This window comes from Candida jiufengensis (genome assembly GCF_024610255.1).
Source record: "Candida jiufengensis strain CBS 10846 chromosome Unknown scaffold2, whole genome shotgun sequence".
Classification (NCBI taxonomy): domain Eukaryota; kingdom Fungi; phylum Ascomycota; class Pichiomycetes; order Serinales; family Debaryomycetaceae; genus Lodderomyces; species Lodderomyces jiufengensis.
In genome coordinates this window covers 48,643-66,406 of record NW_026261561.1, presented here as the reverse complement: position 1 = coordinate 66,406, position 17,764 = coordinate 48,643, and the positions used below count along the sequence as shown (strand labels likewise).

Genomic DNA, 17,764 nt, shown 5'->3' with positions numbered 1-17,764 from the left:
ACTGTATATAATAAAATATTATTTATTTATTTTAATATTACAAGAAATAATTTCAATGTAAAATCCAACCAATGGTATTTTCACATTTACAATCAAGATGTTCATTATGATGTAAACACGAAATGATTTTCAAAAAAGAGTTAAATGTTTAAAAAGCATTCTTCTAAAAGTAGCGTTTAGATAATGAATTGATCAAAAGTGTAAATACAAATGAACACAATAGAAAGATTTCTTCCCTTGGCTTAAAGCTAGTAGGCTTTAATTTAGACTTGTAATAGACCCAAAGTGAAAATGAATATTTTTTAGATACTTGAAGTAAGCCACTGTCTTTGAATTATAGAATACTTGAATTAAGATTTCCAATATGAAGAAATGGAATGATGATGCAAAATTTCCGGCTTTAATTTTCTGTGGGTCGCCTCTTCCTTCTCTCAGGTTTATAAGCTCAATTTATTAAAAGATATTTTAATCATTTCTTCATTTAGAGACAAGTGTCTCACATTTTTATAGATACAAATGTTCTCTTGTATTTTGAACAACTGCAAAATTCGCATAGAATACCCCTTAATAATTATACCTAGACCTTAAATTTATCTTCACAAACAAATCAGATCGTATTGACAGTTTCAAAAACAAGAAATAACCAATCTACAGCTTTAGCATTAAAATTCAATATAGTAAATCAATCAAAAGTTTTATTCAAATAAAAAATCACCTTTATCTAATTTTAATTGTAAATTATATTCAGGTTGAAAAGAAGCAAATAAAGTATCAGAATCATTAGTAACATAAGCAGTATAATCAGCTTCTTGATCTGGAATAATTTGTTTAGGTTTTAATTTTTGATCAACTGAATCACACAAAATTTGAATTTGACAAGTTTTTTCCATTAAACAAAATAAATAAGCTGCTTCATCTATAGTTTTACCCATGGTTAATAATCCATGATTTTGTAAAATCATTGCTTTAACAACTGGACCTGCAGCTTCTGCAATTTCAATACCTTCATTTTTATCTAAAGCAACCCCTCCAAATGTTTCATAAATCCCTTGATTTTTGTAAAAAATACAAGCATCTTGATTAAGCATTTCCAAAGGTTTACCAAATGCTGAATAAGCTTTCCCATATATTGAATGTGCATGACATACCGCATTTATATCAGGTCTTGCCTCATGAACAGCTGAATGAATACCGAAACCTGCAGTATTTATTGGTGCTTGGTTTCCATCTGGTAATATTTCACCTTTATTGTTAATGTGTACTAAATCTTTTGCAGAAATTAAACCAAAATGTATACCCAATGGGTTGATCCAAAAAGTATTACGATCAATTGGATCTTTAATAGAACAATGACCTGCTTCACCTTCATCAAATCCTTTTCTTGCCATAACTCTAAATGTTCCAGCTAAATGTTCCAACATATATTTTCTTTCATCTGTTTTATTTGTAAATTTTGGGTATTGAAAAGGATGAGCACCACCTAAGGAGATGTGATGTGACCCTCTTTCACCATATTCATAACCTTTATCGGTTTGAGTTGGTGGTGTAGTGGTTTGTAATTGAGCACTTGGTGACATAATTGACAAAGACAAAATTGATTAACAAAAAATCAGCTTTTCAGACTAACCTTTACCTTATATATTGAAATCAATCGCACCAAATGGTATATTACTTGGTAATAAATCAATTCATACACAATCTTACTCCACTATTCAATTCTGTGTAATTTTTATTTTTAGAAATTATTAATCTTGTTTAGCGGTTACTTCCTAAATTGTAAAATATTAAATCAAATCGCTTATTACGAGATTTAGTATTCGATAATAAAAAGATAAGCTTTACGATAAAATCATGAAACAATGTAATCCAAAATTAAAATATAAAGGATTGTGGATTCCTACAAGACCAAAATATAAACTAACATGATTTCCTAATATTGATAAACAGTGTCTCAACAACAACTACAATATGACTGCTGAAATAGATTTCGATTCCATAAAAACTACAAAAGGTAGACTATTACAAACTATTCATGAAACTGCAAAATGGGGAGCAAAGGGAGTATGGGGACCTGAATCGACTCAAACAGGAGTTTGTAGATTAGCATTATCAGATCTAGATAAATTAGTACGTGATTGGTTTGTTGAAGAAATGAAATCTTTAGGGTGTACTATCAAGATTGATGAAGTTGGTAATACTTTTGCCATATATCCTGGTAAAAACAATGAAGCAAAACCAACAGGGGTAGGATCTCATTTAGATACTCAACCAAGTGGTGGAAGATATGATGGAATTTTAGGAGTTTTATCAGCTGTAGAAATTATTAGGACTTTGAAAGATAATGATTATGTACCAAATTTCCCAATAGCTGTTATAAATTGGACAAACGAAGAAGGTGCAAGGTTTCCAATTAGTATGGTTGCCTCTGGAGTTTGGGCTGAACAAATACCGTTGGAAACTTGTCTTAATTTAGAATCTATAGATGATGATCAACCCAAAAAATTTGGTGATGAATTGAAAAGAATTGGTTATAATGGTGATTTGAAAGCTTCATATAAAGAAAATCCTTTGGCTTGTCATTTTGAAATACATATTGAACAAGGTCCAATTTTAGAAAATGAAAAGAAAAAAATTGGTGTTGTGGTTGGAGCTCAAGCATTTGAATGGAATACTGTGATTGTTACAGGTAGAGCATCACATGCAGGTACTACACCAATGAATACTAGATCAGATGCCATGTTAAATGCGTCTAAAATCATTATAATGGCTATTGAAACTGCAGAAAAATATGGTGGATTAGCTACAATTGGAACGATTCATTTAGAACCAATGTCAGTGAATGTTATACCAAATATAGTCAAGTTTTCCTTAGATGTGAGACATGTTGAGGATTCAGTGGTTGAAAAAATAATGTCAGAAATCAAAACAAAAGCAGCAGAAATTAGTGAAAAGGGAATAGGATCACCACATGCAAAACCATTATCAGTAAAATTTGAAAATTTGACCACCTCCAAAGCAATAAAATTTAATGAGAACAATATTGCAACTGTGAGAAAAGCAGCATTATCATTATTTGACTCAAGTGAAATTAAAGAAATTACAAGTGGTGCAGGTCATGACTCATGTTATACAAGTAAACAAGTTCCAACATCAATGATATTCATACCTTCAAAAGATGGATTGTCCCATACTCCTGAGGAATATTCAAGTCCTGAAGATGTTGAAAATGGGTTTCAAGTGTTGTTAAGAACTATATTGTTATATGATAAATTTAGAGCTGATAATGAGTAGGACAATAAAAGTAAAAATGTGGTAATTTTAATGACTAATAGCACTCTTGAAATTCTGCCATATTTGTTTGACGGATTTCAAATCATATGCACAAACACTTATCAATACTAAATAAAAAAATGTGCATCGGGATTATTGCCACATCGGCACGTAAATTCCGTCACACATACAAAGAACTCTTTGTCTCTATTGTTTTACTTACTAAATGAAATAATCTATTTGCTATTTACTAGTTGATGCCATTTACTCATAAATCTAAAGATCTATCAAAAGATTCAAAACCACTTACTTTTCTACCCCTTTATAGATCTCTTTTACCTTATGATCAAATGATTCTACTTTTTAAATATGAATAATCCAACAGTATCAGAACAACTACAGGGTTTCCCTGTATTTCAAATGTGTATAATAATGTTATTAAGATTAGCTGAACCAATAGCATTTTCAAGTTTTTTAAGTTATATTTTTTTCATGATTAAAAGTTTTAGAATCACCAAAAATGATGCTGAAGTTTCTAAATATAGTGGATATTTAGCATCTGCTTTTTCATTAAGTCAATTTTTCAGTTCTGTTCCTTGGGGTAAAGCTTCTGATAAATGGGGTAGAAAACCTGCTATATTAATTGGCTGTTTGGGTACTGCTTTATCGATGGTATTATTTGGATTTAGTTGTAATTTTTTTATGGCTTTTGTTTCAAGAATATTAATGGGATTATTAAATGGTAATGTTCCTATAATGAGAACCACAGTGGGAGAAATTGCAGTTGAAAAAAGACATCAAGGAATAGCATTTTCAAATTTAAGTTTAATTTGGGGGTTGGGGAAATGTATTGGAGCATATCTTGCAGGACATTTAACTGATGTTGATCATTTCAGGGAATATAGAAGGGAGGAGCAAAATACAAATTCATTATTTGTTAAATTTCCATTTGCTTTTACTAATATTGTTATTGCATTATTAATTTTTAATGTGGTTATTATTGGGTGGTTATTCTTGGAAGAAACTCATGATGATTTAAGAACTAAAAGAGATAGAGGTTTGGAGGTTGGTGATAAGATAAGAAAGTTATTAGGATTTGAAGTACCTGATCGACCATGGCAAACTAAAAAGGGAGAAAGTGCAGAAACTTTAATTGATAATAATTCCATTGATTCACTTGAAGATAATGATTTTGAAATGCAACTGTTTTCCTCAAATGAATATATCCCAATAAAAGTTGAAACAGAACCAAGTATATTTACATGGCCAATAATTCATAGAATTGCATGTAATTTTTTTATATCTTTTACAAATATCATATATACTGAATTTTTCCCCATTTTTTTAGCTAAAACAATGATGCCTAAATCATTAAAATTTCCATTTCATATGAGAGGTGGGTTTGGGTATAGTACTGATGCAACTGGGAAATTACTTTCAACTACTGGATTAATTGGAGTTATTACTGTTAGTATATTGTTTCCAATTATAAATAAACATTTTTCATTATTAACAGGATTCAAAATTGGGTTGGCAATTATACCTTTACTATTTTTTGCATTACCATTGAATTTATTTACTATACCCGAATATAATCATTTAACATCAAGTCACGCATTAACCACAACCTTGTTATATATAAATGCAGGATTTTTATCCTTTTTTGGTTCAATTAATAATTCCCAAATGGTTCTCCTAATACATAGAGCTTCACCCAAAAAACAACGAGCTTTAATCAATGGTTATACAATATCAATAACTGCTTTATCAAGATTTATAGCTCCACTAATATGGGGTTGGGTAATGTCAAAATTTGATTTTAGTGGTACTGGAGGTATTAGTTGGTGGTTATTAGCTGGAGTAAGTGTATTTGTATTTGGACTATCATTTATATTAAACGAAGATGATGAACATGATTAATAGATTTAATTTATAGACAATAGACAAGTTTATTTGAAAATAAATAACGTCGTAAGGTCTGAGATTTACGATAAGTTTGAAATTCAGCAAGTCGTCAGCCTTACCTACTAATAATGAGATTTCATAATTTCTTTTTCAAAGAACAAGATGACCTATTGTTGAGATAGCAAATGACTTCGAGACAAACGTGTAAATTTTGGCTTTGTAAGATTTGCGAGAAGTTTATTGTTTAAAAGTGGAGATTTTATACATAAACTAATTTAAAACTAAAAGAATTCCAATTAAATTTGAAACTAATTAATCTGTATTTAGAAAGTAATGAGGCTCACCATACAAAAAAAATTCCCCTTTTAAGTAAATGAATTTTTACGAGCTGTTTTGTTTTGGTGTATGCAGAATTAATGTACAGAAATTCGTTAAATTCGTTACAAAAGTATTTTAACTTTGATGGTTTAGTCTTTGATGATTACTTGAAATTTTCAATCACCTCAAAATATTAAGACCTATTTCATATTAAATTCCTATATTGGGGTAAGGTTTTGGATATTTTTTTTTGGTAATACACCACAAAATTGACTAAATCAATAATTATAATTAGTCGATGTCAAATTTAATTTAGTTGTTTCATTTTAGAAGTGATATATAAATGATTTATAATAACCCACTTTGAAGTTAGTTTTAGACTTTTTTCTATTTACTTTCTTCATCGTCTACCAAAGTTAAATCTTATATTCAAAAATGAAAGTAATTTTTGCTTTATTGTCTTTCGTTTTCTTTGCATTTTCATTAGGTCAAACTTTGGATGTTGACTATAATATCGATTCCATAATAAAAAGAGCAGATGAACCATCACAACAAACATTAGATGAAGTTGATCAATATTTAAAACAATTAGTTGCCATTGCTACTGGTAATAATACCAAAAGAGATGTTCATTATTTTTCCAAAAGAGATAATGTATTATTAACTGCTGCTTTTACTGCATTAAATAATTCAGGTACTGGTGTTCCAATCGTGCATGGGTTAGTTACAAATTCAGGTTCTCAAAGTCAAGTTATTGGTTTAATTGAAAACTACATTCAAACCACCACCTTAAAAACCTTATTATCTGCAGCTGATCAATCAAATTTAGCAGTTGATATTGTTATGAGATTTTTTATTAATTATAGTTTGGTACCAAATTTATGGACAATTATCTATACTTTATACACAAATGGTGTTTTATTTAAAAGAGATTTATTTGGTTCAATTATTGGTGGTATTATTGGTGGTGTTAATCAATCTATTTGGTCATCTTTAATTACCTTATTAAACACAGTTGTTAATGTTGAACAAATTTGTGAATCTTTACAAAAATCTGGATTTGCTGTATCAGTTGTTGATGATATTGTTAGTACAAGTGACGGTAGAACATTTGCTGTTAATTTAGTTACTTCAATTATTCAAAAACAAGTTATTACTTTAAGTAGCTTAGTCGATGCTTTAAGTTCAACTGGATTTCTTCAAAATACATTAACTAAAATTTTATCAAATTCTACTTATAGAAAAATCATTTTCATTTGGGCAGTAAATTTCTTAGTCTCTATGATAAAATATATCTTTTAAATAGTATTTAATATACAATAGTTCAGTAAAAGAACCATGTAAGACTATAGAGGGCTCTGCGATCCGGAGTAGAAAAATTATTTTCATGTAAACTTTTTATTTTCAATGATAAAATAGTATTTAATATACAATAGTTCAATAAAGAACCATGTAAGACTATAGAGGGGCTCTGCGATCCGGAGTGCTTCAAATCCCCGACCAACAACTTCACTGTGCGGCGAGGATGTACGACTGGACTCCATAGTAACATAGCCACTTATGGTTGAACACAACAAGACTATTTTACAGGTTTGTCGTCATTACGCAATGAATGCCGAAGTGAGGATGATGTATCCACTAAAACCCTATACATTCAAACCGCTAGTACTTGCCCCCTCGGAGACCGAGAGTCGTTCGCCCAATTGGTCCGAAGACCCAACACCCAAATTAACACCACCTCCGGTATTGTCAACAGAAGCCTTGCGTCCTGACCATCTAAATAACATAGTTATTTTTGTATTTAGATTATACTTAATATAATGTGTTTCAAAGCGTGGTTTTATAAACTTCAAAATTTGTTGTAAAATTTATAGACTTTATGTAAGTGTTACAGTTTATTCTGCGCGAGATTTCAAGGCACAAAAAATGTAAACAATTAGAAAATATCAAAATATTGAGAGATTCCATTCTGCAACCAAATTTTCTACAAGGGACATCAAAATAAATGCATCGATATAGCTATATATAACAGAGATGACGGATAAAACAACAGATTCAACAACAACAGCATTATTAATAGAACATTTTGGTTTCGCACCATTAAAACTAATAGACGAAGTAATTAATGCAATAAATCAAATAACAGGTAAAGGAATAGAAGCTTTAGAGGAGTACTTATTAAACTTACAGAATAAACAAAAACTAGAAGCCACACAACAAACAACAGATGAAATTTTCACAGGATCAGCTAAACTTGAATCTTTATTACAATTCAAAATTGATATATTCTTTGATAAATTTGAATTATATTCATTAGGTAACATATTCCATATCCCACAAGATTTAGTAGATGATGGACTAATAAAACTTAAGCATCATGAAGGAATTCACGTTGAAACTCTTAAACTGATTCAATTACAAAAAGATGAATATGATTTCAAAATTTTACAAATTTATGAATTAATTGAAAAAGAACTTATAAAACGAAAACTTTATAATTTACAAATTGTCAAATGTGAAAAAATACTATCAAATTTAAGAACAATGAAGAGTCAATTACTAGCTATTAATAATTTACAAAAAGATGGGGAAAAATCATCAAAAGATATACTAAGAAATCTTAAACCAATAGATGAAACTTTGGAATTTTTTTATAACCAACTAAAACTAATCATATTACAAATTGAAACTCTAAACACCAAACTAGACTCAAAACCTTCTAATACTGCTTCAATACATAAATTTTCAATGAGTTCAAGAAATAAATTTATTGATTTAAGAATGAAGAAAATTATGAATGATTTGAATTTGAAAATACCGACTCCACCTCCTTCACCTCCTTCAAGTAATGAAGAAAATGAAGAAAAAGAATCAGCTAGTAAAGAAATTGATGAAGATATTGAGGTTGATACTGATTATGATGTTGATTTGAAAAAAATTACGGATTTAGATGTTATGAAACAGATTATGTCCAAAGTTGATACCTCGTGAAGGAAGTATCTATAACTATTTATTTAGTTACTTTTAATGAATAATGAATTGTAAGTCTGAATGATTCTTTAAACTTTCGTAGAACACTTACTTGATCTTATCAATCTAAAAATGGTTTGGTAGCTCTGTTTCTTCCTAATTTTCATTTACATTTCCAAAATTAAATTTCAAGAATATCATTTTTACAACCAAATATATTTTTACAACCAAGCTTCAAATTACATACCAAACAAATTCATCTTACATACTTTTATAAAAAATCTTGCTTATACAAATTTCTTACCAGATCATCATAGTCAAACAAAAACCATATCACATCAAAAATTCAATGATGAATAAAAATACAAGAGAATCTAAAAAAAGAGATAAAGAAGAACTTCTAGGTATATCAACATCAAAAAATCGTCCAAAGAATATAACAAACTTACATGAATTATTACCTGGATTAAATGATATAAGTGATGCATTTGAAGCATTACCATTGGACATAATCAAATACTTTACATTATTAAAAGAAATTGATGCAAAATGTATAAACACTATACCACAAATTAATGTAAGAATTAAAAATTACATTGAGAATTTACATATCAAATATAATGAAACAAAACTCAATAAAACAAATCAAGAAAAATTAAAAGATAATCAACAACTCAATATAATAAAAAATAAAATTAATGAAATTATTCCATGTTTAGAAGAAAAAATGCATGTAACATCAGTTGCAACAGACTTATTAAATAAACATATGTATAGAATAAATCAAGATTATAAATTAATTATACAAAATAATGAAATACCAGAAAATATAAGAATTGGTCCATTAGTTCATCCAGCTATGATATTAGATTCAAATACTGGATCATCAAAAGATTCAGCTACAACAAATAATGGGAATAATAATGGTAATGGAAATTCAAATAATAATAATAATTCATTAAATTCTCAAAGAAGTGAAAGTAGAAGAGAAGCATTAGCCGCTAAAAAAGTAAATAAAGATGATGATAAAGATAGTGGTTCTGGTGGTCAACCATCAACTTCAAATGCTGGTAGAAAAAAGAAAAATAAAGAACAAACTCCATTAGAAGGTTCTTCCAATACTAAAAATTCAACTAATGATCCAAGTGTTAAAAAGAGAAGATATAATACAAGTGATGATAAATCAACTAAAAAGAAAAAGAAAAATGAAAATGGTAATAATAATAATGATGAAGATGATATAAGAGATTATGATAACCAAATTAACAATAACAATAACAATTCAACTTCAACCAACAACAACAATAATTCATCAGGAGGACGTAGTAGAAACTTATCAATAAATTCAGATAATAAATCAATTAGAAATGAACCAACTTATTGTTATTGTAATCAAGTATCATTTGGAGAAATGGTTGGTTGTGATGGTGATGATTGTAAAAGAGAATGGTTTCATTTACCTTGTATTGGATTTAAAAATCCTCCAAAAGGAAAATGGTATTGTGATGATTGTGTTATTAAAATGAAAAAAACTAAAAAATATTAACTAGTTGTGTCTGTATACGTATGTCATACATTAATGAACGCTAATATTTTGTACATTCAGCTATGACGTCTTATGTTTGAACTTGTAGTTTTTCCTGACATAATAAAGGGGAATGGATGAAACGTAACTCAAAAGAATCAATTCGGAATTTGTTGCCGGTAAAAGTTTTCAAAAAAAAAAAGAAAGATGATTCTGGATCAATTTAATGTACAAAATTTATAGAAACAGATGCAGATACGATTTTTTTGAAAGTCAACTACTGCCTTCAAATATTATCTAACTTATATAGTCCTTAAAAGGTAAGTGATATCGAGTGTAAAGACTTTTTGTTTTACCATGACTACATCAAATGGAAGTGTAACATCTTTCACTCGCTCATAATCTAATTTTCAAGTCCACGTCATGTGGTTTTCATTCAAAAGTGGGGGATGACAGATCAAGTGGGGTTGATAAACTTAAAAATCTAATTGAATAATCAATCAAGGAAATAAACTCTAAATTAATATATTGAATCAATCATTAAATAACCTTTTGTGATTTATCACTAAAGTACTCTTTTAATCAATCGAATAAAGAAAAAAACCAATCCGTTACCATTAAGTTTACGACGATTTGGTAGCTTCTAGTAGTGAATTAATTTTCGCCTTAAAAGGGTCTTAAAAATTTCAATTTTTATTAATGGAAAGGCTTTTCCTATATGAAATAAATAAGGCGGTGATTCTTTTTTTCACATTTCCATTTTCCAAATGAATTAGTAGTATAGTTCATACGTCATTAACGTATTTCATGTGATCATCTATAAGACATATATACATAGGAGAATATTGAGCACCATAAGAAAGTTTCAAAATTAATATTTCGGCATTTGTCCATAAATTGTTTTGTATAAAATTCAAATTTAGGAACAAATGAAATTTCGTAAGTTTTCATGGATTAAGTACTTAAATTAATAATTATTTAATACACTACAAATAATCAAATAAAGAAACTAAATCTAATTTCAATTTAAAACTCATAACTCTCATTAATAATTGAAAAAAAAAATTATTCCAAAATTTATTAACACAAAATTAAAGGAATTTAAAAAAAAAAAACATCAACAACAATCTTACAATAAATAATAATCAATTTAACATATTTTAATATAAACTTTTCATTAATTTAACCTTAATTATTAGTTAATTTATCAATCAATTCTACTTATATTATCAACTTTTCAATCAGACAATATAATAAATTAGTTGTAGAATATTTCATAAACTAATTATACTATTTGATACAATTCATTCACTTAATTATTAATTTAATCAACAAATAATTTAAAAATAATAGCAAGAAATCAAATAATGTTAAGAGAATACAAATTAGTAGTTGTTGGAGGGGGTGGTGTTGGTAAATCTGCATTAACAATTCAATTAATTCAATCACACTTTGTTGATGAATATGATCCAACAATTGAGGATAGTTACAGAAAACAATGTACTATAGATGGAGAACAAGTATTATTAGATATATTGGATACTGCAGGACAAGAAGAATATTCAGCTATGAGAGAACAATATATGAGAACTGGTGAAGGATTTTTATTAGTTTATTCAATAAATTCAAGAAATTCATTAGAAGAATTACAATCATTTTATGAACAAATTCAAAGAGTTAAAGATAGTGAAAATGTTCCAGTTTTAGTAGTTGGAAATAAATGTGATTTAGAAATGGAAAGACAAGTTAGTTATGAAGAAGGTCAAGCATTAGCAAATAGTTTTGGTTGTCCATTTTTAGAAACTTCAGCTAAAATGAGAATTAATGTTGAAGAAGCATTTTTTGATTTAGTAAAACATATAAATTTTACAGAATATAATTTAAAAAGACGTGATGAAAAAGATGGTATTGAAGATTCAAATATACAACAATCTCAACAAAATGGTGGATTAAATAATCAACAACAAAATATAACGGGAGCTGGAGCTGCTGGTGGAGTAGGTAATGGTTCAAATTCACAACAAAAATCAAATAATGGAACAACTAAACCAAGTGGTACAAAATCACAAGTTAATCGAAATAATCAATCACAACAACCAAGTGGTGGGGATAAATCAAAATCAGGATGTTGTGTTATTGTTTAACATCATTACCCAAAATCTAAAAATTATTTAAAATTAAATTGCATTTGCATTTAAATCATTATAATCATTATATGTAACATTATAATATTTGTTTCATTTATTTTGTACCTTTTCATTCATCATTTATACAAGAGTTTGATACTTTTCAATTTATTTATGCGATACGATACGCGTATCAGGACAATACTAATAAAACAATTAAAAAATATAAAAAAGTTCACGAGTTTAAACCATTAATTAGTTTCATTTTAATATAATTCCAATTTCATTTTATAAAATCTACAAATCTATACTCGAATAATTCTCTATAATTTTTTGCTTTTACTATACCACTATAACACACTTGTTTCTAATTTATAAAATGAATAACAATAAAATGTAAAATCAAGCTAGCTAAAATAAAATCACCAAATGATCTTTCCGGTGTAATATATTTAAATATTTTTCCCGAATGTTCATCTTCTTCATTTTCAATATCAATAATATTTACATCTTTTGGTTCATTTTTTAAATCAATAATAATTTCTTCTTCTTCTTTATTTTCCAATTCATCATTAATTTGTAATCTTAAACTAACAAGTAAAACAAATTGTCCAACACATATTGAAAATCCACCTAAAAATGCATTAAATGGGAAATTACCAATTAATAAAACGTATATAAATTGTAATATACCTAAACTCACTAAAAATACTAAAAAAATATCAATTAATTTTAATTTTGGAGTTAAGTTTTTAAAATAATCGTTTGTGGTGGTTTTCAAAGCTAATGATAATTCATTGAATGTTGAAGTTATTGGTTTTGTTTGAGTTTTTATACCTGATGTGGAATTGGTTGTTGAAGTTGTAGTAGATTTCTCATTTAATTTTGAAGTTTGTGCTTGAACTTGTGCCGTAGCTTGTTGAGCTTTCTTTATTGCTGTATTCTTACTAGGCATTTTGGAACAATTATGACCAATTGAAGTAGTAGTTGTTAATATTTAAATTGACTTGATTCAAAGTGGAAATTTCAAAGTAATTAAAGAACAAATTGTTCTCTTTCATTTTTTTCAGTTGTGTCAAATTTGTATTGTCTCGAATTTAATTATGGAATTTTTTTTCTCTATGGTTTGTTTTAAATGAATTATGGGTTTTACCATCAACTATCAAATCATATAACATTAACTTATATTGTCACTCATTAAAAAGTCGACATTATAGACATTCAACACAATGGAAGCTGATCCTATACCTGTTAAGTCAGATGGTCAATTGAATCTAAGTACACAAGTTGAAAATTCTCAACAATCAAATTCACAACCACAATCACAACTACAACCACAACAAGAAGAACAACCAGACCGCTCGTCCTCGCTATCATTACAGCAAAAGCAACAGATTCAATTACAACAAGAAAATAGATCACAATATGTATCAGAACAAAATATAAATTTACGTAAAATATCACATCCACCAACAATTAGAATAATACCACCATTAAATTTTTGTCCTGTTGAAAAACAATTATATAGATCAGGTCAACCATCAATTATAAATCAATCATTTTTAAATCAATTAAACCTAAAGACAATAATATGGTTAGCTTCAGAAGAACCCAATGATGAATTTTTAGATTATTGTATTGATAAACAAATAAACATTGAATATGTTGGTATGTTAAATGAATATGAGTTCGATCAATCAAATAACCAATCAGTGGTACCAAACATTAATCCATGGGATTCATTAAATGAACCAACTATAAAAAAAGCTCTTGAAATAATATTAAATAAATCAAATTATCCAATGTTAGTATGTTGTGGAATGGGTAGACATCGTACAGGTACCATAGTGGGATGTTTAAGAAGATTACAAGGTTGGAATTTAGCTAGTGTAAGTGAGGAATATAGAAGATTTACTGGTTCAAGAGGTGGTAGAATCTTGGTTGAATTATTAATTGAAGGATTTGATATACTGTCTGTAAACATTGATCCAAATTTAGCTCCAGATTGGTTAAAAACTAAATAACAGAATTGAGATGAAAATGTATCAGGTTTAGAATTGATGAAAAACTAACAAAATTGACTAATAAATCACAGAGTATGAATATTTTGGCTTTTTAATTTGCTTATTTAGTACGAATAAATTTATTTAATTATTGCATATATGATATTTTGAATAGACGATAAAGGCATGCATCAATATTTCAGTCCTATTCGTTGAATAGATATCTAACTCTTAAATTGAATTTCATGAAGGAAACTTTGCAATACTAAAACATTTTCTTAAAGCATTCAAGATCTATACAATTCATTAACTAGTACAATAGCCCCAATGTGATTTATGAATCATCGACTTCTACAATTTTGAACGACTATAAATACGAATGTTCTTCGGTTCGGCTATCTTTAATAATATATTGAAGGTATCAGTAATGGTATTATAATCAATACTGTGATATTTCTGTAAATAAATAACGGCTTTATGTTTACGTAATCAGTTATGTAATTGTAATGGCTGTGATTATGTAATCATTTTTTTTTCTTTATCTTATCGGAATATTCTTAAAAATAAAATAATTTTTTATCTCCACATTATTTTAATAAATGGCATTACTTACAGAATAATTGGTTAATAGATTACTCTTTTAAATGAAGAATATTAGTAATAAGATATACTTTAGGATAAAAGAGATATTGAATGAAAGGCTTTCAGATTATTCAATGCTTATGTTCCATAATCTAAAGTTTGACTAAATTATATTTCATGATAAAAATATAAAATGATCATAATAAGTTATATTCCCCTCTTTATTGTTTTTCGAGTACGGTTAAATATTTAATTTAAGCAAAGAACAACAATTTTTAACGACTAATTCCATATTCTTCTATTTGTAATATTCAATGAATTCATCATCAAAATCAATTGCTTTATATAAGTTTTACAAAACAAACAGGTTAAATAAGGCAGCTATATTTATTATATTTAATGATAATAGACTTCAATTCTTTGATTATTAAAGTGGCAAATATTTATTCTTTTGTTCCTTAAGTATTATTATTATATTATATAAATTTTATTATCTTATCTATTTTATATTCTCAGTTATTAAGAGTCTAGTAGTAAATAAATTTTTATCTCCCTATTTTTTATTTTTATAATATTATTATTATATTTTGACTACTTTTCTTTTCTTTTCTACTTTGATTTTAATTTCAAATTCAATCAATTCAATTTATCACTTGAAAAGGTTCAATTAAAGTCTTATTCTTTAAAGTGGTAATTCATTAGCTAAAGTCCCTTGTTAAATTATAACATTTTGTTCAAAGAGATATTTTATTTAAATTTTTTTGGTATAATTAAGTCACCCTTAAAAAATTAAATCACACTTTTTTTTTAATTAATACAAGAATTTAATAATATTAAATCGATAATCAATTAAATACTAAAATTACAAAAGTTTTGGTTGAACGTTAAATCTCATATTAGTTAGTGGTTGTTGCTCGTACAGTTCTTACTCGATTTGTTAAACTTTGTTCGTCAATAAAGTAAGTTAATTAAAAGTACCATCAATCAATAGAAAATCAAAAAATATGGCAGGTGCTTGTATTAATACAATAAAGTTACTAGGATTAGGCTCACTTGGTTTATTAACTTCATCAATCATCTATCAATCAATTCAAAATATTCCAATTTTAATAAATCAATTAAATTCAATATATCAATTTAATATTTTAAAATTAAATAATCAAATTAATTTAACAAAACAATATATTTTTGGTTCAAGAATTGTTAATATTTTATTAACTGGTTTAAGTACTTTATTATTTACATTAGCTTTTAAATTTAGTCCAATTGATGAAAAACATCCTTATTTAATTTATTCTGCTATTGGTGCTCCATTAACTATAGCTGGTATTTATTATACTTCATGGAATTATGAAGATAAAATTTTAAGTAAACCAGATTTAACTGATAGAACTCCAAAAACTTTTACTACCAATACAACCACAACAACAAGTACAACAACTCCATCATCAATTATATCTGAAGAAGATGCAAATGATAATGATCGTCATAATGAACATATAGATGAATTTGATGAACCAGAAATAATTTCAAAAGTTAGTACTGCTGATGAATTAGGTAGATCATATGTTCATCTTTCAGATGAAAGTGGTATATCAACACCAACTTCAACTCAACCACCATCACCACAAATTAAACATCAATCAGATGATGAAGAAGAAGAACATGAAGTTGAATCAGAGAGTCACGAACCAAAGGAAGTTGATCATATAAATGATGCAGAAGTTGAATCAGAAATTGAAAATATTTTGATAAAAAAGGAAGTTATTCAAGATTTAGAAAAGATTCAATTTGGTTATAATATTGGTTCGTATATTTCAGGTTTTAGTTTTTGTATTGCTTTAATTGGTTTAATTGGCGACTTCTATATAGTTAATTAAATATATAGAATGAAGATAAAACTTTATACTCTTTAAAAAAACGCGGAAGCATTATCAAATTTATTTTGATTTGCCTGTAAAAACATTTCCTATTCTAAAGTTCCACCTTCATTGAATGATCCATCAGAAGTAAACGTTTACTAAGTGTTCCCAACCGCCAACAAGTCAACACAAGAGTCGACCCAAATTAACCAAATTAATTTACGTGGTGCAGGCCACAACCTTTCGACAGTTTAACCTCTAACTTCACATTAAAAACCATCAATCTAATTTAAAAAGATTTTGGTACAGGGAAGGCCTTTGACAACCTCCACCTGTTGTTAAATTCTGAATCCTAGAATTCAAATATCTTTTAAATTTAGATTGTATTTATTATTTTAAAACCCCAAGTTGTGTTTATTATTTTTAAAACCCCAAGATGTATTATTTTTAAAACCCCAAGATGTACTATTTTTAAAACCCCAAGATGTACTATTTTTAAAACCCAAATTGTATTATTTTTGAAAGCGCAAGTTGTATTATCTGTAAAACCCAAGATGTATTATTTTTAAAACCCAAGTTGTATTATTTTTAAAACCCCAAATTGTATTATTTATGAAGTCCCAAATTGTATTTATTATTTTAAAACCCCAAGATGTATTATTTGTTAAAACCCCAAGTTGTATTATTCTAAAACCCCAAGTTGTATTTATTACTTCTAAAACCCCAGATTGTATTATTTTTAAAACCCAAGATGTATTGATAATTTTTTAAACCCCAAGTTGTAATATTTTTAAAACCCAAGTTGTATTGATTATTTTTTAAACCCCCAATTTGTATTTATTACTTCTAAAACCCCAGATTGTATTTGTTGTTGTTGAATCCCAGATTGTAATTTTTTTAAAACCCAAATTGTAATTTTTTTAAAACCCAAATTGTATTATTTTTGAAACCAAAATTGTATTTATTATTTCAAAACTCCAAATTGGATCTATTATTTTAATTGTATATATTACTGTAAAACCCAATTGTATGTACTATGTTAAAACCCAAGTTGTATTTATCACTTCAAAACCCAAGTTGTATCTATTGTTGTTGAATCCCAAGTTGTACCAAATGCAAGAAATTATAAGTTATAATGGTCTAGTAGTAGTTACTTGTTAATGGATACTAATAATATATAAAATCTAAATAAAACTAGTTTTC

At 27.4% G+C, this 17,764-nt stretch overlaps 10 protein-coding genes across 10 annotated transcripts; 8 read left to right on the top strand and 2 right to left on the bottom strand. All coding sequences in view use genetic code 12, as the record gives it.

Moving 5' to 3' along the window:
- Window positions 1-695: 695 nt before the first annotated feature.
- Window positions 696-1,577, bottom strand: KGF54_003114 (uncharacterized protein; the record flags this gene model as incomplete). Its single annotated transcript, XM_051763668.1, has 1 exon — window positions 696-1,577. One exon carries the CDS (start codon window positions 1,575-1,577, stop codon window positions 696-698), a length of 882 nt encoding a protein of 293 aa, XP_051619175.1.
- Window positions 1,578-1,968: 391 nt separating this feature from the next.
- KGF54_003113 (uncharacterized protein) lies at window positions 1,969-3,291 on the top strand (the record flags this gene model as incomplete). Its single annotated transcript, XM_051763667.1, has 1 exon — window positions 1,969-3,291. One exon carries the CDS (start codon window positions 1,969-1,971, stop codon window positions 3,289-3,291), a length of 1,323 nt encoding a protein of 440 aa, XP_051619174.1.
- Window positions 3,292-3,639: 348 nt separating this feature from the next.
- KGF54_003112 (MFS transporter) lies at window positions 3,640-5,190 on the top strand (the record flags this gene model as incomplete). The annotated part of the gene is made up of 1 exon (XM_051763666.1): window positions 3,640-5,190. The coding sequence occupies one exon, from the start codon at window positions 3,640-3,642 to the stop codon at window positions 5,188-5,190; it is 1,551 nt and encodes a 516-aa protein (XP_051619173.1).
- A 738-nt stretch (window positions 5,191-5,928) lies between these two features.
- Window positions 5,929-6,795, top strand: KGF54_003111 (uncharacterized protein; the record flags this gene model as incomplete). The annotated part of the gene is made up of 1 exon (XM_051763665.1): window positions 5,929-6,795. One exon carries the CDS (start codon window positions 5,929-5,931, stop codon window positions 6,793-6,795), a length of 867 nt encoding a protein of 288 aa, XP_051619172.1.
- Window positions 6,796-7,527: 732 nt separating this feature from the next.
- On the top strand, window positions 7,528-8,484 carry MTW1 (MIND complex subunit; the record flags this gene model as incomplete). Its single annotated transcript, XM_051763664.1, has 1 exon — window positions 7,528-8,484. One exon carries the CDS (start codon window positions 7,528-7,530, stop codon window positions 8,482-8,484), a length of 957 nt encoding a protein of 318 aa, XP_051619171.1.
- Window positions 8,485-8,812: 328 nt separating this feature from the next.
- Window positions 8,813-10,009, top strand: PHO23 (Pho23p; the record flags this gene model as incomplete). The annotated part of the gene is made up of 1 exon (XM_051763662.1): window positions 8,813-10,009. The coding sequence occupies one exon, from the start codon at window positions 8,813-8,815 to the stop codon at window positions 10,007-10,009; it is 1,197 nt and encodes a 398-aa protein (XP_051619170.1).
- Window positions 10,010-11,355: 1,346 nt separating this feature from the next.
- On the top strand, window positions 11,356-12,132 carry RAS1 (Ras family GTPase; the record flags this gene model as incomplete). The annotated part of the gene is made up of 1 exon (XM_051763661.1): window positions 11,356-12,132. The coding sequence occupies one exon, from the start codon at window positions 11,356-11,358 to the stop codon at window positions 12,130-12,132; it is 777 nt and encodes a 258-aa protein (XP_051619169.1).
- A 349-nt stretch (window positions 12,133-12,481) lies between these two features.
- On the bottom strand, window positions 12,482-13,069 carry KGF54_003107 (dolichyl-diphosphooligosaccharide-protein glycotransferase; the record flags this gene model as incomplete). The annotated part of the gene is made up of 1 exon (XM_051763660.1): window positions 12,482-13,069. The coding sequence occupies one exon, from the start codon at window positions 13,067-13,069 to the stop codon at window positions 12,482-12,484; it is 588 nt and encodes a 195-aa protein (XP_051619168.1).
- Window positions 13,070-13,343: 274 nt separating this feature from the next.
- OCA1 (putative tyrosine protein phosphatase) lies at window positions 13,344-14,138 on the top strand (the record flags this gene model as incomplete). The annotated part of the gene is made up of 1 exon (XM_051763659.1): window positions 13,344-14,138. The coding sequence occupies one exon, from the start codon at window positions 13,344-13,346 to the stop codon at window positions 14,136-14,138; it is 795 nt and encodes a 264-aa protein (XP_051619167.1).
- Window positions 14,139-15,703: 1,565 nt separating this feature from the next.
- KGF54_003105 (uncharacterized protein) lies at window positions 15,704-16,579 on the top strand (the record flags this gene model as incomplete). The annotated part of the gene is made up of 1 exon (XM_051763658.1): window positions 15,704-16,579. One exon carries the CDS (start codon window positions 15,704-15,706, stop codon window positions 16,577-16,579), a length of 876 nt encoding a protein of 291 aa, XP_051619166.1.
- Between the last annotated feature and the right edge of the window lie 1,185 nt (window positions 16,580-17,764).